We start from the raw sequence: 23,812 nt of genomic DNA, 5'->3' as shown, positions 1-23,812 counted from the left end.
CCAGGTCCTTCACAGCTGGATGGTCAACAAGACACACAAAGGGGACTTCATCATCTTCTCGAAGAACGGTGACTGATATTTGACTGCGAACTCTGAACATCTTATTGTCCACGGCCTCCACTTCTGTCTTTCCGCCTGAGAATATCCAGGGAAAGACACAGCCTTACATTCTCATGTAATATTTATTGAATTCTACATCCAGCCTATCTTATTCTTGCTCTCACCTCTGATTTCCTTTTTAAATGTTCCTAGTACATTGTAGCTCTCAGTTTGAAAAGAATTTTAAAATGCATGTCCTAGATCTGGGCTTGTGTTTACCACTCCGTACAATGTCAGGATGACCTGATCTAGAGCTACCCAATGTAATATGTAATCTTCACATCCATTTTTCCACAGAGAAGCCTTTAGGATGCTTTATAGAGAATCTTTTCCTGTCTCTCTAAATGCTACCTACCCAGCTCTTTGTTTCAAGCTATTTACCGACTGTCTATGGAGTTCTTACAAAAAAGAAAATCACACAAGCTGTGTTCTGTTCTTAGAGCGGACTTAGAAACATAGGAGAAAAACAGCTGAAAAAAGATCACCTTGTCCAACTATTTCCTTTATTTTCATCTTTGCATAGATATAGCTTTATCCTAGAAATTATTTCCAACCACATTGGTTTGTTCCAAGCATCTACTGCTCTTTCAGTTAAATAATATTTCTTCCACTGATCTTTGAGAATTCTGGGGTAGATGCACACCATCTGGATCCATTGTATTACTTTAAAATGCTTAAAGGGGTACTCCGCCCCTAGACATCTTATGCTCTATCCAAAGAATAGCTGATAAGATGTCTGATCGTGGGGGTCCCACTGCTGGGGATCCTTGCGATCTCCCTGCTGCACCCGGCATTCGTTTAGAGTGTTGGTTGCAGCTCCGGAGGCTTGTGATATACCGGCAACGCCCCCCAATGCAAGTCTATGGGAAGGGGCGTGACCGCCCCCTCCCATAAACTTGCATAGAGGAGGCATGGCCGTGACGTTTCGAGTCTCCGCCCCGCAATCGCCAGTCATCCAGCACAGAATGAAGTTTGCTCCGTGCACTGGATGTCTGTCTGGGGTGGGGACCCCAGCGATCAGACATCTTATCTCCTATCCTTTGGATAGGGCTTAAGATGTCTAGGGGCGTAGTACCCCTTTAAGCATTTTAAAGTAAGACAATGAATCCAGATGGTGTGCATCCACCCCAGAGTTCTCAAAGATCAGTGGAAGAAATATTATTTTACTGAGAGCAGTAGATGCTTGGAACAAACCGATGTGGTTAGTAATAATTTCTAGGATAAATCTATATCAATGGTAAGATGAAAATAAAGGAAATAATTGGACAAGGTTTTTAAGTTCCTCTAAAACATCAGGCTTTGAAAGTATTGTAACTAATTTTTCCGAATGTCCGTATTAAATGGGTACTCTAGTAATGAAAATGTACCCCCTATCCCCAGAGTTTGGACTGTTTTTTGATCTCATCAGAACAGGGCCTGCCTCTTACCGCTGAGTGATCCAACTCCCATCTTCCAAAACGTACTAACGTTGGCAGCGGTAAGAGTCAAGCTATCTTCTGGAGACTGTAAGGGATCCCAGAGGACCCCTATAAGCTGCGTTTGTCATCTGTTTGCCGCCTTCTTTCTAATTTCATACCACTGTTTATACAGCCCTCTATCAATAGAATACAAACAGTATGACTTGTAAGGAACTATGGGGGGAATTTAGGAAGGCTCTACATCGAAGTTTAGACACAGAAAAATCTCACATTTTAATACAAGACTAAATCTCTTTCCTCACCTGTACCTAAGGCCGGATTCCCATGACTGTAATATGATTGCATTTTTGATTCTGCGTTAGGATTATAAGCCTCATTCAAACTATGGATTGAACGACCTAAAGTGACAGCATCAGTGATCTACGGAACTATCAGTTTCAGTCATTAAAACCATAGTTGGGCCTGAGCTGTTATAAAGGCACAACAACGCGATTGTATTACGCTCATGTGAAATTGGCTTCATACTCGTTTCATCTCACCTTCCAACTCTTGATTTCCCTTTAACCAGCGTATTACTGCTGCTGGTTTGCTGGCCATAGCTGTGCAATTCATCTCCACTTCTTCTCCTTCTACATATGTGTCCTTCTGCACATCAATCACCAAGTTGTTTGGTGGAACTGAAACAACGACAAAAATGGGGTGTGGGGTAAGAATCGGGGAAACCAAAAATAGAACAAAATTTATTAGTAAACCTACAAAAAGAGTAAATACTATGAAAGCAGGCTAAATGGAAACAATCATGTTACAATGTGGGTCGAGGTGGCTTCACACATAAAAATCAAACTGATCATCTATGATCTAACATATCTGGTGCCTTCTGACTGTCCTCCGTAGGTAGATGTAGGAGAAAAGATCTCCGGCATGTATGGTTTCAATATGTCTGATCTTTTGTTCTTGTGAAACATAATCTGCTGCCAGTAGGGTCTGGTAGTGTCTAATTCTCCTCTTCCTATTAGAATAAACGTGTAACTCTGCCAATAGCTATCTCAAGTGTTTGGCCGGCTTCAGTTAACAGGTCAGTTAGCTAGAAGTAAATCAGGTTAAGTAAATATGGGTCCTTGAAAGGGTCAACTACAAGGATGTTTTATTTATTTGTCTTTCATTTTCATCTGTATATAGATTGTTGAGTAAGTGGAACATTTACAAAAACAAAAATGTAAAAAAATAAAATAAATCACAGAGCTAACATGAAAGATCAAAACTGGAAAGATGTACATTAACACAAAGTAAAAGAAAAGCTAAACAGGAAGTCGGGACAGATTGCTCAGAAGACAACAGATGAAACATTACATGACGATGAAGGTCAGCAATATGTAGCAACATTAGTTTTATTCCAGACTGTACAATTGAATGAAAGAGAGTTAAAACTCTAGTATCAAGGAAACCGTGGAATGGAAAAGAAATACAGTCATGGGCGTAAATGTTGGCCCCCTGAAATTTTTCAAGAAAATTAAGTATTTCTCACAGAAAAGGATTGCAGTAACACATGTTTTGCTATATACATGTTTATTCCCATTTGTGTGTATTGGAACTAAACCAAAAAAGGGAGGAAAAATTGCAAATTGGACATAATGTCACACCAAACTCAAACAATTGGCTGGACAAAATTATTGCCACCCTTTCAAAATTGAGGAAAAATAAGATTGTTTCAAGCATGTGCTGCTCCTTTGAACTCACCTGGGGCAAGTAACAGGTGTGGACAATATAAAAAAAAAAATCACACCTGAAAGTAGATAAAAAGGAGAGAAGTACACTTAGTCCTTGCATTGTGTTTCTGTGAGTGCCACACTAAGCATGGACACCAAACTCCAAAAATGGGCTGGACAAAATTATTGGCACCCTTAAATGGGCACTGTCCGATACAAAAACGTTTGATATGTTGTAAAGTACGCAAAACCAATAGGTTTTGCAATTGCTTTCATTAGAAATTTTTCAGTATTTCATATTGAAAAGCCCAGTCATACAACTGCTCCCTGCCTGCTCTCTGCCTGCTTGGACACATACTAGTCCTGCTAATGCTAGGGGAGATGTGAGCAGGCAGCATACTGAGGGAGGGGGCGGAGACGAGGCCACCCCCCCCCCCCTCCCTCTGAGAGGAATTCAGACTAGTGAGCTAAAAAGTGTAATAAAAAAAATAAATAAAAGGTGCTAGACACATAAAAATGTGATGTACATGGTCAGGATTAGGTACTGAGTGATATGTTAAAAATATTTTTTTGTAGGATCTGACGGGTACGCTTTAATATAATATTTGGTTTCACACCCTTTGGAAAAAATTACTGAAGTCAGTCGCTTTCAATAAGCTTCTTACACCTCTCAGCCGGAATGTTGGACCACTCTTCCTTTGCAAACTGCTCCAGGTCTCTCTTATTGGAAGGGCGCCTCTTCCCAGTAGCAATTTTAAGATTTCTCCACAGGTTTTTAAGGGGATTTAGATCTGGACTCATTGCTTGTCACTTTAGAACTCTCCAGCGCTTTGTTGCTATCCATTTCTGGGTGCTTTTTGACGTATGTTTGGGGTCATTGTCCTGCTGGAAGACCCAAGATCTCGGACGCAAACTCGCCTTTCTGGCACTGGTCTGTACAGTGCGACCCAAAATCCGTTGGTAATCCTCAGATTTCATGATGCCTTGCACACATTCAAGGCACCCAGTGCCAGAGGCAGCAAAACAACCCCAAAACATCATTGAACCTCCACCATATTTCACTGTAGGTACTGTATTATTTTCTTTGTAGGCCTTATTCTGTTTTCGGTAAACAGTAGAATGATGTACCAAAAAGCTCTATCTTGGTCTCATCTGTCCACAAGATGTTTTCCCAGAAGGATTTTGGCTTACTCAAGTTCATTTTGGCAAAATGTAGTCTTGCTTTTTTATGTCTCTGTGTCAGCAGTGGGGTCCTCCTGCGTCTCCTGCCAATCGTTTCATTTAAATGTTGACGGATAGTTTGCGCTGACACTGATGGCTCCCTGAGCCTGCAGGACAGCTTGAATATCTTTGGAACTTGTTTGGGGCTGCTTATCCACCATCCAGACTATCCTGCGTTGACACCTTTCATAAATTTTTCTCTTCCGTCCACGTCCAGGGAGATTAGCTACAGTGCCATGGCTTGCAAACTTCTTGATAATGTTGCGCACTGTGGACAAAGGCAAATCTAGATCTCTGGAGATGGACTTGTAACCTCGAGATTGTTGAAATTTTTCCACAATTTTGTTTCTCAAGTCCTCAGACCGTTCTCTTCTCCTCCTTCTGTTGTCCATGCTTGGTATGGCACACACAGAAACACAATGCTAAGACAAAGTGAACTTCTCTCACTTTCAGGTGTGATTTGTATATTGCCCACACCTGTTACTTGCCCCAGGTGAGTTTAAAGGAGCATCACATGCTTGAAACAATCTTATTTTTCCACAACTTTGAAACGGGGGCAATAATTTTGTCCAGATCGTTTTTGGAGTTTGGTGTGACATTATGTCCAATTAGCTTTTTTTCTCTCCCTTCTTTGGTTTAGTTCCAATACACACAAAGGGAATAAACATGTGTTTAGCAAAACATGTGTTACTGCAATCAATTTCTCTGAGAATAACCTCACTTTCTTAAAAATGTCAGGGGTGCCAACATTTACGGCCATGTAATTAATCATGGGTCATGAGCAAAGCAATGCCAGATATGCATAAGAATGGAGCTTCGATAGATTAAACAGACAAAAATAAACAGATATCAACAGGGGAAAAAAAGCTGTAACTCCTTACTAAGCACAGTGATTGTTGTATACGCCTCCTGTGGGGGGTCAGTGTAGAGCTGACAGAAGTATCTCCCCTCATCGTGGATAGACACGTTTGTTAGCGACACCCTCAATTCACTACTGGAGAAGTTTACCAGCTGGAATCGTGAGTCCTTCAAGGCTGTAGAGTAAAAGAAAAAAAAATACATTATAGAAAAGGATGCAAATACAAAAGACACAGTATATCAATATCATTCCTGGCCAAAAAATAAATAAATACATTATACAAAGTATCAAAAGACAAATACTAAAAACCATTAAGTCAGCAAATGGACTAGTTAAAAAGAAAAACTATTTAAAAAAAATCAATAGTGCCAAGACGTATTGGGAATCAACTTATCGGAATGCACTTAGTAAGTGGAGTTCTTAGAACACTTCTTGTCAGAGTGCAACTGGCTAATTTCTGGTTTTACAGATATTGAATACAATCGCCAGTATGAGCTGCCATTCACAGAACAACATGGCTGGTGGGACATTCTGCCTCCCCACCCTGTTCTTCTTAATGGCTAACATAGATTAACCATGGCTGAACAAATACCAGGAGCCAGGTAGTTCATCTGTAGTTTCCTATAAGTTTTCCTTTAGCTGGGATTTTTCCACACAAACAATATACAAGGATGTCACCTATCACAAGTAATCTCCAAAAAGAGAAGGGCACCTTTCAGCTGTCATGCCCCCTCCCATAGACTTGCATTGAGGGGCGGGGGCATGACATCCCGTGGTCGTGAGTCTTCAGACACGGACGATCATCACTTCGTGCAGCTGAGACAGGTGGTAATGCATGAGAGATTGCGGGGGGTTCACAGCGGCGAGACCACGCGATCAGACATCTTATCCCCTATCCTTTGGATAGGGGATAAGATATCTTAGGCCCAGAGTACCCCTTTAAAGCATCTTGTGCTTTTGTTTCTCCCATGGTTTTCTCAATAGAGGAGGTCATAAAGTTGAGGAACCCTTAAAGAGTTCCATAAGGGCACAGTATTCTTACAATAATATCCTAGAACTCTTAGGAAGAATTGTTTCTCCTTGAGAAGACCACCAGATGGCATAGGTAGGGCTGGGCAATGCTTCCTGGGAAAAGGATGGGTAAAATCGCTCTCCTCCATGGATAACACTTCATTTCAGGGGAGATTTCCGCTTTACTAAAATCCCTAGTCATGGAAACAGGCCAAAAGTATTGACTGGCTAGGGTCCGGGCAAGCGCACCACAAGGTATGATCACATAGGGTATCACTCGTAAGACTTGCTACGCTTGCTAGTGCAAAGCTGGAGAAGTGCATAGCATCATGCTCCCCCCCCCCCCCCCCCCCCCCGCCAGCCTCCAGATCTGTCCTTCTGGCTGTATAGACTTACACAGAGAAAAAGTTGGATCTACTTGTTGTGATGAGAATTGTAGTCTGTCAAGGGGTTCGCTACCATGTTTCCATAATGTATCTTATATGCATTATGAGAAATTCTAACATGGTATGTGTGGACATAATAGCAAATAAAATGAAAAAAAAGAATATTTATGCAACCAGCTACATATAAGTTGCTGGCTATGGAGAGACATAAGTTCACTAGTAATGAAACCACTAAAAATGTTAGAAGACAATAGGGTCGAGTATCAAAAAAGGTGTCCCAAAGTAATGAAGGAATAAACATAAGCCATATAGTAGAAGAAGCTAATGGCCAGGAGAGAGCAACAAAATGTTAAAGACTGACTGACAACGATAAAGTGAGGTCAGGAGGAGCAGTACGATCACATTTCATCGGTTATTAGTCATAGGCGAGAGAGATGGGGATGCTGGGTAATGAGCTAGATTGTCTGCTGCTAAGTAACACTTCCAGAGATTAACTGAGCTTGAAGGCTGAACAAAGTAACAATGTTTTACTCAATATAAAATGTATTTGCAGTTTATCCTCAGACAACAGGTCATCCCTAATGTAATGTACAGCCCCCAATGTGTTCTATACAACTGGTCATCCACATTGTAGGAACACCTATAGACTTTATTTGATCTGTTTTATATATAAAAGTACACTATCCACCATTACTTGACCTCAGTTGGCATTCCCACCTTCCTCTAGTATTTGATGTACCAGTATTTATGCCCATAAATCACTAGAGATGTCCCAGAGAGACAGGCACCATGCTCTTGATAATAAAATATCAGCTATAAAATGTTGCCCTTTCCTGGTGATAAGTATGAAGAGATTACACATAGAGGTTCACAAAACAGAAAAAAATATCTACAGAGGATATAAGAACATGTGGTAGATGACCAAATGATGTCAGACCTGACAACCTTTATGAAATCCACAGTCCAGAATGTGTTAATTCTAAGTGCTCCCTTCTGAGTCATATAAATGTTCAGGGAAATTACCCATTATATGAATTTTGGCTCAATACAATAAGCGAGTACCTAAAAACTCTCTAGTGACTACACAAGCAAGCAAATCAACCATAGGAGATAAGCTTGCCAGTCCAACCATGTCAAACTGCAGACTGTTTTATTGACGTCTATAGTCTAAGCCATCAGGAGTCTTGAAATAGCCAGATAATTACCATATAATAGGGACTTATACATTAAAAGGGAAACAATTTTTGGCCAGGTCAGGTCGGGAGTTGTAGCCTTGCAACATTTGGAGGGCCTCAGGTGGAGACCACTGCCTTAGACCAATTATTGTTTGGCTTACTTCGAATCGGAATTGTGTGCCACAATTCTGGTGCATTTTTGGCATCGTTAGGCCAGGCTTTTTAATCAAAGCCATGTTTGCTTATCTAAGAAGATGTAACTTTGTCAGACCCAGTTAAAAAGTGCCATGTCCTTTCAGGTGACTTTCCAGGACAAGCTGACCTGTGTGTGTACACTAGGAGCAGCTTTATGTCAGGCCACTATATAACTTGTGTATGGTATATTTCCGAAGATTTCTGCTCTGCAGGCTCCACCTCTAATTAGAAGTTCTCCTAGAGCTGGTGGGAAGGGCTCCCTCCATAGACTTGTATTGGTTTGCTGCGCAGACACAGGACTAAGCTGAGATGATTTTCAGAGATTATTTTCACAGCAGGAGGCATAAGGAGAGGGAAAAGGTTTGATAACAGGAGAAATAAGCAATTTTGGTCTTATAAGCTGTAGGGCAAAGTTTCTTATATTCACTTGTACTATTGATCTATGCAAAGTTTGTTCAAATGACAGTGCTCACTTGAGAGTCTAGAACTCTTAAGATGTGTGGCACAAGTCAACTTTATTAAATCTTGGCTCTCTCTATCATCTATAAACCAAAATGTTCTTACACTATAATACATTCCCTGGGGTTCAAAACTGGTCTTTAAACGTACTGGAAGTAATGAACTAGAAAAATAGGCTGGAGAGGAGGATGAAGAGGCCTCCTGTAATACCTCAATCTCCCTTTTCAATAAATTACATATATTTCTAAAGCGCAAAACCGATCAATCGACAACTGTGTGCAAACTACGGGGAACAGAAACACTGCATTAGCGCATCTACTGTGGAAGCAAACGGCAAATATAGAGAATAAATAAACCATTACGTATCACTGGGTAACAGGCCAAGGGGAAAGAAAAGAAGTACTGCTGAGAAATGTGTAACATTACCTGTAATAAGCCATCCTACAGAGCTGGGAAGCAATAATGCATTACCGAGATACAGCAGATAAGGGAGTAACTGCGCTCATAGCTGTGCCAGGGATTGTAACAGCATTACTGTGCAACAAAGATTTTGCGGACTCTTAAATTTTACAGATCTGCTTAGTGTGGACCGTGATGACAGATTGGTTTTCTGCAGCGATCAATAAATCAGAAGCCATTTGTGACCGGTTGACTGTCAAAAAACGTGATGTAATGCAACATGATGTATGTAATAAAACATGTAACATGCCAGTGGAGCAGAGCGGCTGTCAAAACAAGTGAGCTGCATGAAATAATTATTCGTGGGACGATCTAATCCTCTGGGTTGGAAAAAAAAAAAAAGAAGAAGCTTAAACAGTCATGTACAACGTATAGTAGCACTATGAACAGATATTAGGGGGACAATGCTTAGTGTCTTAATACAAAATGATTGCAAAGATTATAGATCCATCTCTCTAAACTGTAACAGATATTGATGGATGCATTTAAAGACGATAACAGGTGGTCAATAAAGAATAAAGCTTTTTTTTTTTCCAATGTAGATAACTATATTAGGCGACAGCATAAATAGTAATTTTCTCATATAGTCATGTGTTCAAAATCCATTTAGGTTTTGACTCCATAGCAATATTTGGTTGGCAACTGACACACGACATATACACAAGAGTTATGGTGGTAACGCTGCTATTTTACTCCCATCTGCCGACAACCAAATATCACCATGGATCCCTGGCCACAAATGCAGGTGCATTCCTAGAGAGGCTCTCTGGAATCATATTATTATGTAATCAGAGCATATTTCCTAATGTACAGCAGGAAAATCCAGTTATCAAGCTGCAGGGGGGAAGGGAATGCTTGTTTTCCGATCTCTATACTATAAAACAGATTGACACTCTGTAGATATTGCTATGTATGGAGCAGACATGAGACAATCTCTTATTCTGTCCATAAAATAAAGCTGCAATATCAAGAGCATTCATTCTTGATAATCAGTCAATTTAAAATGGCCAGCGATCAGCCCGATCCTTCATCGGATGATCATATTGCTTATGCAGCTGCAAAAATCCCTTTGGCGGCTGAACATTACCCTGTGAAAATAGGAGCTGTAATGCTTACAATGATTAAATAAAAAGGACACACAAAACAATGTAATAATTGTCTGCGGGGTCCTGCCAACATGATTATCGAGCCCTGGAAAGGCTCCTTAAATGCAAGATCTGCAAGATCAGTGCTTGTTTACATACATGGGTCAGCCTGGTAAAAAAAGGATTTAAGGAATTACATATAGTTTATCTGGAGTAGGGATCGACCGATTATTGGTATGGCCGATATTAGTGGCCGATAATCACGATTTTGGGCATTATCGGTAATTACCTTGCCGATAAGCAGATAATGCCCCGCCCCCCGCACCGCGACCGCGCCCCCCCCGACCCACCGCACCGCGTCGCACCCCCCACCGTAGTGCTGGGCGGTATACCGGTATGAACCGGATACCGGGTTTTTTTTCTCCCACGGTATGGATTTTTGCCCATACCGCTATACCGGTCGGGCCCCTCCCCCACCCTCCGAGTCAATAAAATTTTTTTTTACTTACCCGTAATGGGGGTGGTCCAGGCCATCCATCCTTCCTGTAGTGTCCGGCGGCATTCCAGGTGGAGGGTGAACCGGTCCGGGCTGTCCTTCTCCGGGGGTCCTCTTCTCCACTCCATGCAGGCTTCGGCCTAGTACGCTGCATAGACGCCGCTACGCCGTGACGTCAGGTGCGTCGCTGCGCAGCGGCGTCTATGCAGCGTTACTAGGCCGGAGCCTGCCCGGAGTGAAGAAGAGGACCCCCGGAGAAGAAGGACAGCCCGTACCGGTTCACCCTCCACCCGGAATGCCGCCGGACACTACAGGAAGGATGGATGGCCCGGACCACGCTCCCCGGACGGTCCCTGCAGCAACTGGGAAGGTGAGTAAGGGTTCTGGGATGGACAGGGGTCTGTATAATATACTATACCTACAGTAGGCCCTCCAGCTGTTGCAAAACTACAACCCCCAGTATGCCCGGACAGCCAACGGCTGTCCGGGCATGCTGGGAGTAGTAGTTTGGCAACAGCTGGGGGCACCCCTAGGCACGGTGCGGCGAGGCGGGTGGCGGCGGCAGGGGGAGAGAAGCGGGTGGCGGCGGCAGGGGGAGAGAAGCAAGTGGTGGCGGCCAGCTTTAAATCAATGATCTGCAGCGGTGTCGCAGGGGAATAAATAGCCGATAATTTATACCGGAATATCGGTATAAATTATCAGCTATCGGCCCTAACCTCCACAGATTATCGGTATTGGTATCGGCCCGAAAAAAACGATATCGGTGGATCCCTAATCTGGAGTTATGGGTGGACTGGTCCATCAGAATACAAGAGGATCCTTCAGAGAGCGCAAATTCTGCTCAAGCTCCTCCAGTGAGGCCAATCATAAGTGGCAAAGGTCCAGCAGAAGACAACCTATTAGGTACTAGTTGCTTACCATTATAGACTATTATATATGGGCTGATTCACACATAACCATTTACTTTAATTATATGCCTTGCATTTGTAATAGTAACAAAGATTATGATGGAAATAAAACTGGATGTGGAGAAATTCTGTATAGATGGAGGGTCGGTCCTCAGAATCATTTCCTCTAGTGAGACTAAGAAACCCTAAATGGACACCGTCTGCGGCCACTTACGTCTGAAATCTCGGAAGTAGATGGTTTGCCGGTTGGGGTTCAGCAGCTGGATTACAGAATCATCGTTGTTCTTGACTCGGCAGCTTATGGTTGCAACCTCTCCTTCCACCACCGTCACATTCTCGGTCTCAAGATTCTGACGCTCTCCTGGAAAACAAGCATAAATTATTAAGACAATGAACACGGAATACATACAAAGGTAGGCTCTGTCCGCACTACTATCAGGAGCTCAGTGTGGATTCTCAGTCTGTAGTTTCATCACAATTGACAAGAACAAGCAAAATACTGATCATTTTCTGTTAATTTTGTATAAAATCAAAATCAGCTCAAATGATATAATGTAAGAAATAAAGATGTATTCCCACTTAGGACTTGTATGGCCTATAAAAAGTATATGCCCTAAATTTCTAATAAATACCGGTTCCACCACAGGAACCAACACCTATCTCCAAAATAGGGACCACCAAAGTGGGGAGACAGCACCTGGCAGCTATTTCTAGGACGCGAGTGAAAACTTTCTCTGCTTTTTCTGCAACTTCTTCTGTAACTCGGGAGACCCAAATTCTAGAAACGGGTCTAGATATGGGTCGTGGATCAAACATTTACAGCATATCAAATGTCTAAAGTAGGAATACCTCTTTAAAGGACACACAGTTGTACAAAGAAGAAACCCTATTTCTAGGAGATAAGATCTCTACATTATGTTGCCACATAGACACTTTACAGCAGTCTCCATATGAGCTCTAAGCCTTAGCCATTTATTGCAGTGAAGCCACCTGGTGGTACTGCGGAGGAGAGCACACCTTATCACAACATGTGTTTAAATACACATTGAACAGATTGAACACACGTACACTTAATTTTTTTCTTTCCTTTTTAGAACTTTAATTATTTAAGAAGCCGGTCTGTTCAGTGGGTGTCTCACAAACAGGCTCCCTGAAAACTCGACACACACTACTGGGCACCAGTCCAAGTACATTTAGTAGCCTGATTGGAAAAGAGAGGAGAGGCAACGCTCCCCCTGTCCTGGCCACCTGTTCTGGTGTGGCAAGAACAGCTCTAGGCAGCAGGTTCTTGGTTAAAACACTGAATATAAAGAGTTTTTCCTTATAATCCACTGGAAAAACTAATCATGTCAACAATGGATGCTAAATAATGCACCCTTCATGAGAATTCACATTATAAGTCAGTGAGTCTTGTCTCAAGTAATGGGTTACTATTACTATTAATGCCAGCCATTACCAATCCCATAGGGATGGTCACCTAAGCCGATAGAGATGACCTCTACAATGCCCATAGGGATGATGACCAATACCCATAGCAATAGCATCTACTTCGAGTCGCTGCTTCTTGAAGTCACCTGATTTTATTCCTTCCAGTCCCGCATATTCCCCAGCTACTGATGTTCTTACTTTTGGCAGTCATCATACTTATTAGGGCCTAGACGGTGAGCCGGACGCAAACTGCTCACTTCTCCACAGGACAGCAGTCAGGTTCATAGTGGATTCAGAATTAAAGAATGGGGACCGCTCCTGTTTATAATCTATGGAGATCATTGCAGAGATGTACTGTCAAGTGGGTGGCCAACATTGCTGAATTGTGAGTAATCTTCGTGTTGAGCAGAGAGGTGGTGGCAGCTCAGTTGATGGTCTAGACCCTAAGTAGTATTCAATATTATGTGCTGCAGTACCTGCAGTTTTCATTCTGGCCACTATGTCTAAAACAAAACAGACTTCCTGTTCTGTCTGTGATGATAAATAGAAGGCTGCTGGCAAGAGATCTGTCCACTGCAAGAGGATACCACTAGATGCAGTAAACAATGGGAGATCAGCCTTCCACCCCTGTAGCATGACCTCTGCACAGGTCACAGAGCATGCTTACAAACATGCCCCATAAAAATAATAGTTTCTGGAAATGTCCACTGTGTCTGTGGGGTCCATGGGGTTTGTCCTAAAGCATATCAATAAATGCTGTTAAAAACAGCTAAGGCAAGATGGCTGCCTGCATAATAATATACAAAAAATATGGCCGTGCTGCGTTGTGTAAAAGGCTCAATAAATAAGTGATCCCATAGCTGGGAGGGTTAGGAAGAATAAACAATAATGGACGAACCAGTGGTGTAGAGAACAGATTTTGCAGAGGATGACACAGGATCTCTTTAACAAAGTCTACATGGAATATAACAAAGCACACCAGAAAGCTGGCATTTTTGCTCAAAACACGGAAACATCACTAATTTGTTCTGCAAAATGACACCATGTTCACACACCTTAAAAAAAAGTCTATTTTAATTACCCCTGTTCTTTTTGCCAATAAAAATACTTTTTATGACACATGAAGAAGGTTTGATTCTTGCAGATTTTTTTTTTGGCAAGCATTGATAAATTCCCCCTAGCAATGGTTTCTAAAGTCATAGTAGCGGCGGACAATAATGGTCAGACACTAGCGCACCCAGTGGCATCAACAGACAGCTACATGAAAAACAACACAAATCATATGTATATATATACACACACACATAGATAGATACATAGAAAAAGCCAGTGTGAGACTGGTGAAATGTTGTCTATGCACATGATGGAATAAAACCACCTTCTTTGCTACTTGTGGAGTGCTGCATCATATTTGCTTTATCTGGATTAAGGAACCGGAGGACCCAGGTTCCAGATATGCGGGCACCCCGAATCTCTTTTTTACTCTGGATTTTGGTTGTGCCGTTTTTATTTGCATTATATATATATATATATATATATATATATATCACATTCTTAAATTGCAAAAAGCTTAAGACCTATTCAGATTAAAGTTATATACAAATCATAATTGTGAATAGTGACTATTTTGTACTTAAAACAGGCCACTCAAAAAGTGACTATTTTACTACACTTAGATGTACATTTTGCAGGATATTAACATTTCCATCTATGGGAGAGAGAATTAAAGCTTTCCTCTACTCCCGTAGTTTCTGCATAATGTGCGCGTCAAGAATGGAGGATCCACAGAGAATCTGTAACAGCGGACTCCATGACACTGCCGTTCATGGGATGTGGTGGAAACATTGCACACAATGCAGCATTAGAGAGATTAATTCAGTTCTATGTAATAAACAAATACGAGCGGCTGCATGGAGAATACCAATATAGATGGTCCAGTGTCTAATGCAGATTAATCTCCCTGCAGAAAATCCATACACAAAGCTTTGTGTAAACAGGGCTGCATCAATCTGTATTATATTCCCAAATATCTGTTCCATGTACAGAATACAATATATAGCCCGGAATAATACTATTACATTTTTGTCCATTTAAATTGGGTTAAAAAGCTTTATATGTCATACCTAGTCTGACATCTATCTACTGTATAAGCAGAACTGAAAGCTGCCCCCGCACATAATAGAGACGGTGATGGGGATTGCGGAATAAAAGGTGTAGAGTGCTCTAAAACAGTTCTGTACATATGTTTCTTCATGTATGTGTAGTCTTCACCTACACGCTAGGAGACAGTAGTTTGATTGCAAAAGTTGCCAGGGTCAGAGTTATCTTGACCACAAACCGTGTCTTTTAGGGAGACAAAAATAGATTATTCTTACCTCAAGAAGTTATCCCCTATTCACAGGATAACCTGTAAAAACGTTCATCAAGAAGGCGGAAATGAAAGGATGCACTGACCCGGGGGTCTTGATAGCAGAAGACTATTACGTCAACGGTGTGACACGCAGGCGGGTAGGCGCAGAGGAGCAACCTCGCAGCGACAAGCTGTTTCCTGCGCACAAGGCGCACTTCATCGGGATGCTGATCTGCGCCGATGCTCACCTGTGAGCGGTGGCGCAGACCAGCAGCCCGGAGAAGTGCGCCTTGTGCGCAGGAAACAGCTTGTCACTGCAAGGTTGCTCCTCTGCGCCTACCCGCCTGCGTGTCACACCGTTGATGTAAAATTATTCTGCTATCAAGACCCCCGGATGAGTGCATCCTTTCATTTCCGCCGTCTTGATGAACATTTGTCTCTACTACCTTGTGGATTGCACCCCCTATACCACACGGACTGTGTGAACTGTTTGCACATTGTTTGCTGGGATCTGTTGCTGTTGGGCAGCAGTGCCGGACGACAATTCTCGCTACCTGTAACCTGTAAAAACAACAATAGTAGAGCTTCTCATAAAGCCTTAAGCTGTCCAAGTTTGGAGAGTCAGCAATGTAGGGTAACCCTTCTGGGGAGCTGCTCACCTTATTTCATAGTGTATAAGCCACAACGACTTAACAGGGCTTTGTATGATAAAAGTACACTACGTGGTACTGCCTCCATGTATCTAATGGAATACCACATGGCTGCCAATAAACAGTATATTTACTAGGTCCCAGTAGGAGGGAAAAATCTAAAAGATTGACGCAAATCACTGTATCCTCAAATTTTTTTGCAAATATCCTTTATTGAATGCCTATCATCATAACACATTTCTAGGCTAATCGTAGCCTCTTCCTCAGATGTGCGATAGAAATATTGTCAACAAATAACAGTATATAAATTTAACAGACATGGTGCCCATACTGCACTGTAAAATGTAAATAAAACATTAGGTCATATATGAAAAACATAATAAACACATAAAAAGTGTACCACAAAATGTATTTTACAATACATTTTATGGTACACTTAATAAGTCATCTGTTTTTCATATGTGATGTGATAGTATTATGTACTTTTTACAGTGCAGTATGGGCACCATATCTCAAGATGGTTGTCCCTATTTGGTGGATAGGAGTAAATTCATTAGAGGAGAATACCATTTTAAACCAGGACAACCCCTTTACCATCCTACAGTTTGAAACCACATTAAACAATATAATAGGAGAAGACGTAAAGGGATATTCCAGGGTTAAGCAATCAACTTCACAGATGCACAGAGGCTGTGTGTGGTACTGCAGTTAGCACCATTTAGTTAAATGGACCGGAGCTGCGATACCAGACTCAACATGGTCTGAAACAGTGCTGTTTTTGGAAGAAAGCAGCAATATTTTTCTACTCCTGGATAACGCTTTAGAATAGACATAACCTAATACAGTACAATGTTGCAATCGGAAATTACTTTTTGATGTGGTGCAATAACAAAACTGAAGGGAACATAAGAGTCTCCAGAGTTGTCCTTTTATACATTAGAGTCCCTCCATAGTTTAGTCAGTTGTAAAACAGCTTGTGTGTTCTGAAATACCCTGCATCCATGTACAGTACCAGAAGACTCAGCCAGATAAAATAGGTTCAGCCATCCCTCTAATCTGTATAGGGGCTTCCTGATATGCATGATGTCAACATCATGGCTGTCTGACAGTGGCTTACCACCCCTCCCCCTATTCAAAACACATGAACGATCATCCGTGTATGGGGCAAACGGGAGAGATAATTGTTGGCCAGGCCAAATGTTCATCTGTATAGGGGTAAATGTGAGAGATAGCTGTAGGCTAAGCCTAAAGGTTCATGTGTATCAGGCGAACGGGAGAGATAACTGTTGGCCAAGCCAAACATTCATGTGTATATTGTGAACAGGATATAGTAGTCAACTGAACTATACATTCATGTGTATAGAGCAAACTGGAAAGATGAATGGGCACCTACAAACTTGCAGTGACCACTAGAGCATTGGCGCTAGAGTGGCGAGGGATATGACAGGTAAGTAAGGGCTATTTCTATATTACATTTCCTGCTGGTAGGCTAATTTTTTAAACCTTTTCCAATGTAGCTGCATTACGCCCATCTGACACTGGCCTAAGAATGGCTTTCCATTTACAGGTGCCATATATTTAGAGTCAAGCACAGGATCAAATCTGTCCTACGAGATCAGGAAAGAAAGCTTTAGTAAAGGCTTCCATGATCCCACCAGACTGAGTCCAATCCTGCCTTTAGCACTTAATATACGGCTTATGCTTAAAGCCATAATACTTTTGCGTGAAACCATTCTAAGGCTGATCCCACAGGAGGCCAGGTTTATGTCATCTTAAAGAGCAGAAGTGGCTCCGAGTACACAACCTCTTTAGATGGGATTACAGATGACATTGTGGGCTCTGCACGTGTAGTTCCCTGGTATTAATAATCTACAAAATTATAATTATTTTACAGTTTCTTAGACAGTAAGTAGATTATTAAACAAAACAATAAAACTCAATTGTCTCCCACCAAATCACAGGCACGATCCAGGTCCAAAATCTCACGTAAAAACCCTTCCTTTACTGGTTGGAAGTGGAAATTTTCATCACAGACACACATACTCCTGCAGCTGTGTTATAAAATCATTCATGCTTGAAAAAGAATCATTACCAATGTTAACCAGTCAGGGGAAAAATAAAAAAATAAACAGTTGGCCCTTCCTTGATACAGGTACATAAATATATATTACACATTTCCATTTGCATAAGAGATTATTTGTGCAGCTGCAGCTGGCAAGGTGGATTCTATTAGTATAGAATCTCCCTCTCTTCTTCAGTCCCACTATGTGCCTTAGAGCCATTGGTACAGGCCTGAGGAATAAAGTGCTATACTTATCCGGCAGAAATAGGTTCAGGTCTGCGGCAGGGCCGGGGGACACCGGAGAATGTGGTAGGCGTCACATGAAGCAGGGCATGCTTCAGCAGTAATGACCCCGATTCCCAGCAGGGCAGCAGTGACTGCTTCCTTATGTGAGCTATTAGGTCGCGCACACAGCTCTACTCTCACCATTCCGCATGCACAAGGCCATACGAGAGAGCCTACAGCTGCAAACTATAGAGTAATTCAATATACCGTATTTTTCGCCCTATAGGACGCTCTGGCATATAAGACGCACCCAATTTTAAATGAGGAAAATCTAGAATACAATGTAAAGTATAGGTCACAGTGATCTTCAACCAGCGGACTTCCAGATGTTGCAAAACTACAACTCCCGGCATGCCCGGACAGCCGTTGGCTGTCCGGGCATGCTAGGAGTTGTAGTTTTGCAACATCTGGAGGTCCGCGGGTTGAAGGCCACTGGCTTAGAAGGTAATACTCACGTTTACCCGCCGCTCTGGACCAGTCACAGCTCGTCACCGCTGCCCTGGATGTCGCCCTCCATCGCTGTTGCCGCGTCCCCGGGGTGTCCCCATCGCTCCGGAATGTCTCTGCTGCCCGTTATCCTCGCTCTCAGTCGCCGCCATCACGTCGCTACGCACGCTGCTCCTATTGGATGACGGGGCGGCGTGCGTGACGACGTGATGACGAGGAAAGAGAGCGCCGGACATGCAGGGGATCCCGACACAGAGCAGACACCGAGGAGGCAGGTAAGGTCCCTCTGGTGCAGCCGGGTTAGTGTCAATTTCGCCTCAGACGCGGCGGTCAGTTTTGATTGTCGCGTCTGAAGGGTTAATACAGGGAATCACCTCGATCTGTGATGTCCTGTATTAGCCGCGGGTCCCGACTGTTGACGGCTGCAGGGACCGCCACGATAGGTTTATATTCGCCGTATAAGACGCACCAACTCCCCCCCCCCCCCCACAGTTTTGGGGAAGAAAAAGTGCATCTTATACGGTGAAAAATACGGTAATCACAGGACACCAAAAAGGCACTTTGTGTATAAAAAGATTCAGCTATGGGGAATGCCGCAGTGCACTGTTGAAATATAACAAGCTTAAATAATTTATCGATGGAAAGAAAAAAAAAAGTGGTAAAAAAAAATAAAAGTGAAAGAAGTAAATTATTAAGAATTTAGATATAATAAGAATAAACAAATACTGTATATGGATCATGGATAATGCTACAAAGCAACAAAACAGACCGGGAGCACAGAACACGGATGACGCACAACGGCACAGTACACTTAGAAGGTCTAGTCTATAAAGAGTAATCTTGTTTGGAGTCTTGCCAAAATTATTATGCAATTGTATACGGAATCGCAAACCTTGCATCTAAAAGTGGAGTGATAAGACCTAAAATGTTATAGGGGTCACCAATTTCAATATTTTCCGATAGATAATTTAGCTATTAATGGGAATAAGAAAAAGCATGGCTGCTTCCTGCTAAGACAGCCCCACAACTGTGTACAGGTGGGATGTGGTATTGCACCTCAGCATTGTTCACTTCAAAGAAGCGGAGCTGCAATACCAGACACAACCGCGGAGCAGTTTTTGGAAGAAAGCAGCCATGTTTTCCTAGGACAGACCCTTTAAAACATTTACTGGTGATTGAGTAGGATGAATTCCTAGGTCATGGTTTTTGCTGGTGACTTTTTCCTTTGGATGCTGATTTTTTTTTTATATATGTCTGTAGTGGTACCGACTAAATGTACACCCATTTAAACCATTAAACCACATTAGATCTCATGTGTATGATTAGTTTAAAAGGGGTACTCTGGTGCAAAACTTCACTGGCTCCAGAAAGTTAAACAGATTTGTAAATTACTTCTATTAAAAAATCTTAATCCTTCCAGTACTTATCTGCTGCTGTATAATACAAAGGAAGTTGAGTTGTTCTTTTCTGTCTGACCACAGTGCTCTCTGCTGACACCTTTGTCCATGTCAGGAACAGTCCAGAGTAGGAGCAAAACCTCTTCTGCTCTGGACAGTACCTGACATGGACAGAGGTGTCAGCAAAGAGCACTGTGGTCAGACAGAAAAGAACAACTCCGCTTCCTCTGGAGCATACAGCATCTGATAAGTACTGGAAGGATTGGGGATTTTTTTTTTTATAGAAGTAATTTACAAATCTGTTTAATTTTCTGAAGCCAGTTGATTTTGAAAAAAAAAAATAAAAAAATGTTTTCCACCGGCATACCCCTTTAAGTCTTGTGACCAGAGTGGGCCACAGGAGAAATACCTGGACAAATATGGTCTACTTAGTGATGGCAGTGCTTACATTAGAGGTTCAATGACGAGCTTAAAGGGGTGCTCCTGTGGAAAACAATTGGTTAAAAATCAACTGGTGCCAGAAAGTTAAACAGATTTGTGAATTACTATCCAACCAATCCTCCAACTCTCGGAATGTTGCACCATAACCTAGATCAGTGTTTTCCAACAAGAGCTCCTCCAGCTGTCGCTTAACTACAAATCCCAGCATGCCCGGACAGCCAACGGCTGTCCGGGCATGCTGGGAATTGTAGTTTTGCAACAACTGGAGGCACCACAGGTTGGGAAACACTGACATTTACTATATACTACTATATTGTCCAACATGCTGGAAGTTGTTGTTTTCATTTAGGGCAACTGCTGAGCCACTGTATCAGGGCATGCTGGAAGTTGTAGTTAGTAACTAACCGCAACTCCTGAATTTAATTTTTTTTAAAAAGCGAAAAAAAAAGTCACATTAAAACAAAAATGGTTCTGTTAAAAACTACAGATCGGTGCACAAAAGGTGCATAAAGAGAAATAAAAAAAAAAGTTATAAGGGTCAGAATAGGACATAATTTCCCCCACACATGTGTATCCTGTGATGTCACACAGGTATAATTAGTTATGCAAATTAGCATGGCCGGTATTTTTTTTTTTTTTGCGAGAAAGGTGGCAGCCCTACTTGAGAACCTGAAGACCGGTGTGGCACAACCTCTTCAATGTCAAGTGCTTTTGGTGCCCGGTATGAAAATGATCTGGCACCACAATTTATTTTCAATGTTTCTATCCTTTCTATGAAAGGATGAAAACATTGATGGAGAGGTGAACGGGGCCTAATAACCTGTGAGGTAAGTTATCCAATCAAAGATGTCATCTGTTCATAGGCCTGCCGAGGTAGTCAATGTCATTACTATCGTTGACAAGAATGGGAGGGGAGGGCAGGGAAATTGATATACAGTGATCCCTCAACTTACAATGGCCTCGACATACAATAGTTTCAACATACAATGGTCTTTTCTGGACCATTGTAAGTTGAAACCAGACTCAACATTCAATGTACAGACAGTCCAGATCTGTGAAACATGTCAATGGCTGGAAGATCTGACCAATCAGAATGGATATTCACTGGTAAAACACCTGTATTACTGAAGCGTATGCACTGACTGATGTCTGGTAGCACCCTCTACAGTACAGGGAGGTATTACATGTTCTGTACACTTTACCTATATTACTGAACTGTATGCACTGACTGGTGTCTGGTAGCGCCACCTACAGTACAGGGAGGTATTACATGTTCTGTACTCTTTACCTGTGCCAGGATTAGCTGCTCCTTTGGACACAGGTAAGGGCGACTCCACATTACTTTTTTTTTTTTAGGACATTGCGTGTACTGTACAGGACCCCAAAAAAGCTCCTGTCCTCTACATAGACCAGCGTTTCCCAAGCAGGGTGCCCCCAGCTGTTGCAAAACTACAACTCCCAGCATGCCCGTACAGCCAAAGGCTGTCCGGGCATGCTGGGAGTTGTAGTTTTGCGATAGCTAGAGGCTCCCTGCTTGGGAAACACTGACATTTTTCAGCAGATCTTTCTTACTTTTATATGTAAGGACTTGCTTTATCTGTATTAGTTATCTACTTATTTTTCTTTAATCCTCACTTTTTCCTATTTTTGTATGACATTTTGGTGCCTTCAGAACCAATTACCAGGTTTCCATAGAGTTCTGGTCTCAACATACAATGGTTTCAACATACAATGGTCGTCCTGGAACCAATTAATATTGTAACTTGAGGGACCACTGTATATTTTTTCCTATGGTATTTCTAGCCCTTTTTCAGTACACTGATACTGTTTTTACGAGAATCTATTGTCTAAGAAAAAAATAAAATAAAGTACTGTCATCCTGTTTGATAAAGCCATTGTACTCCACATGTTTTTATGTATCAGACAAAAATACTGCATGCTCAATCCACCATAATGATCACAACTCCGAGTGATGCCGAAGAATACAAATCTGATGGGGAACCAGAACACAAATCCCTAAATTCTAAAGAAGTCAGTCCGACATCGCACACTCAACCAGAGCCCCCTACTGAATAGGAAGCATTGGTCTGTCAGAAAGCCTTTACATTATTGTGCACCACATTAAGGGGGGTAACAATAGACTAAAGCTCCATCATAAATCACATGAGACTCTGTACATGAACATGGAATTAGTCAGCCCTGCATAATGGAAGAACCTGTATAGGAAGAGCATTAGCCTAATGTAATATTCCCCACAACGTCCCATGAGAAGAGACCATGTTACTAAAACAATCCTCCATGTGCTCCTAGAAAAGCCATTTTTATTAGCGCGCATTTTGTTCTCATATTAGGAGTTGTGAGGTTTTCTTAGTCCATAAAAGCAATATCGCGCTTTCTTATGAGTAGCAATAAAGCAGACATACAAGACTAAGACCAGGAGTCATGATTCAAGGAGAATAAACATTCCCATTTACTTTCATCCTGCCTGAGGGGGGAGAAAATGCAGAAAACTGAGACACTAGAGAGCAGTAAGATATGGCATGGCGGGATAGCATCAGTTTCCGAGCAGGAGGAACATAAAACATTTACTTCAGATCTAAATATATCTTTCTATCTACCAAAAGAAAATCGGGGCAGCCCCTCCACAAAGGAGCATGGGTGCCAGCAACCAAATGGTCCAGGTCAAGGACTGGATAATGCCGAAATGGAAAAATGTTGCAGCACTCCACGATGAATTCAAACAAGTAGCTTAATTCCATCAAGCAAAGTGTGAGGTTTCGGCTGCCCTTACAGCCATTATCAAACTTGGAGCATTGCGACCAACAAGAAATATTTTTTATATATGTAGAGAAAAAGTTTCCGCACAGGAAGGCCATCAGTGCGGTGCAGGTATCCCCCAGCTTGCCAGGCTGGATATACAAACAATCCTCCCTTCAAGGAAACAGCACCAGTCACTGGGTCCAAGTTAATAGCAGGTTAAAGGGGTACTACGCCCCTAGACATCTTATCCCCTATCCAAAAGGATAGGGGATAAGATGTCAGATCGCTGCGGTCCCGCTGCTGGGGACCCAAGGGATCCCCGCTGCGGCACTGCGCTATCATTACAGCACAGAGAGAGTTCGCTCTGTACGTAATGACGGGAAATACAGGGGCCGGAGCATCGTTACGTCACGGCTCCGCCCCCTCGTGACGTCACATCCCGCCCCTTTCAATACAAGTCTATTGGAGGGGGCGTGGCGGTCGTCACGCCCCCTGCCATAGACTTGCATTAAGGG

The 23,812-nt window shown here is 42.3% G+C and overlaps 1 protein-coding gene across 5 annotated transcripts in view; it reads right to left on the bottom strand.

The window, feature by feature from the left end:
• CADM1 (cell adhesion molecule 1) overlaps positions 1-23,812 on the bottom strand; it is a 279,815-nt gene that overhangs the window by 89,158 nt on the left and 166,845 nt on the right. For all 5 annotated transcript variants that reach the window (XM_056543696.1, XM_056543697.1, XM_056543699.1 and 2 more), the window contains 4 exons: positions 11,692-11,838; positions 5,326-5,478; positions 2,057-2,194; positions 1-135 (listed from right to left, as the gene is read on the bottom strand). The exon at positions 1-135 is cut by the window's left edge and continues 27 nt beyond it. In XM_056543696.1, coding sequence (XP_056399671.1) covers positions 1-135; positions 2,057-2,194; positions 5,326-5,478; positions 11,692-11,838 — 573 coding nt within the window. The remainder of the gene's footprint in view (positions 136-2,056; positions 2,195-5,325; positions 5,479-11,691; positions 11,839-23,812) is intronic.

Source organism: Hyla sarda, chromosome 10, assembly GCF_029499605.1.
Source record: "Hyla sarda isolate aHylSar1 chromosome 10, aHylSar1.hap1, whole genome shotgun sequence".
NCBI classification, from domain to species: Eukaryota; Metazoa; Chordata; class Amphibia; order Anura; family Hylidae; genus Hyla; species Hyla sarda.
Note: the sequence above shows the minus strand (reverse complement) of the source record. Positions and strands in the feature narration are given on the sequence as shown.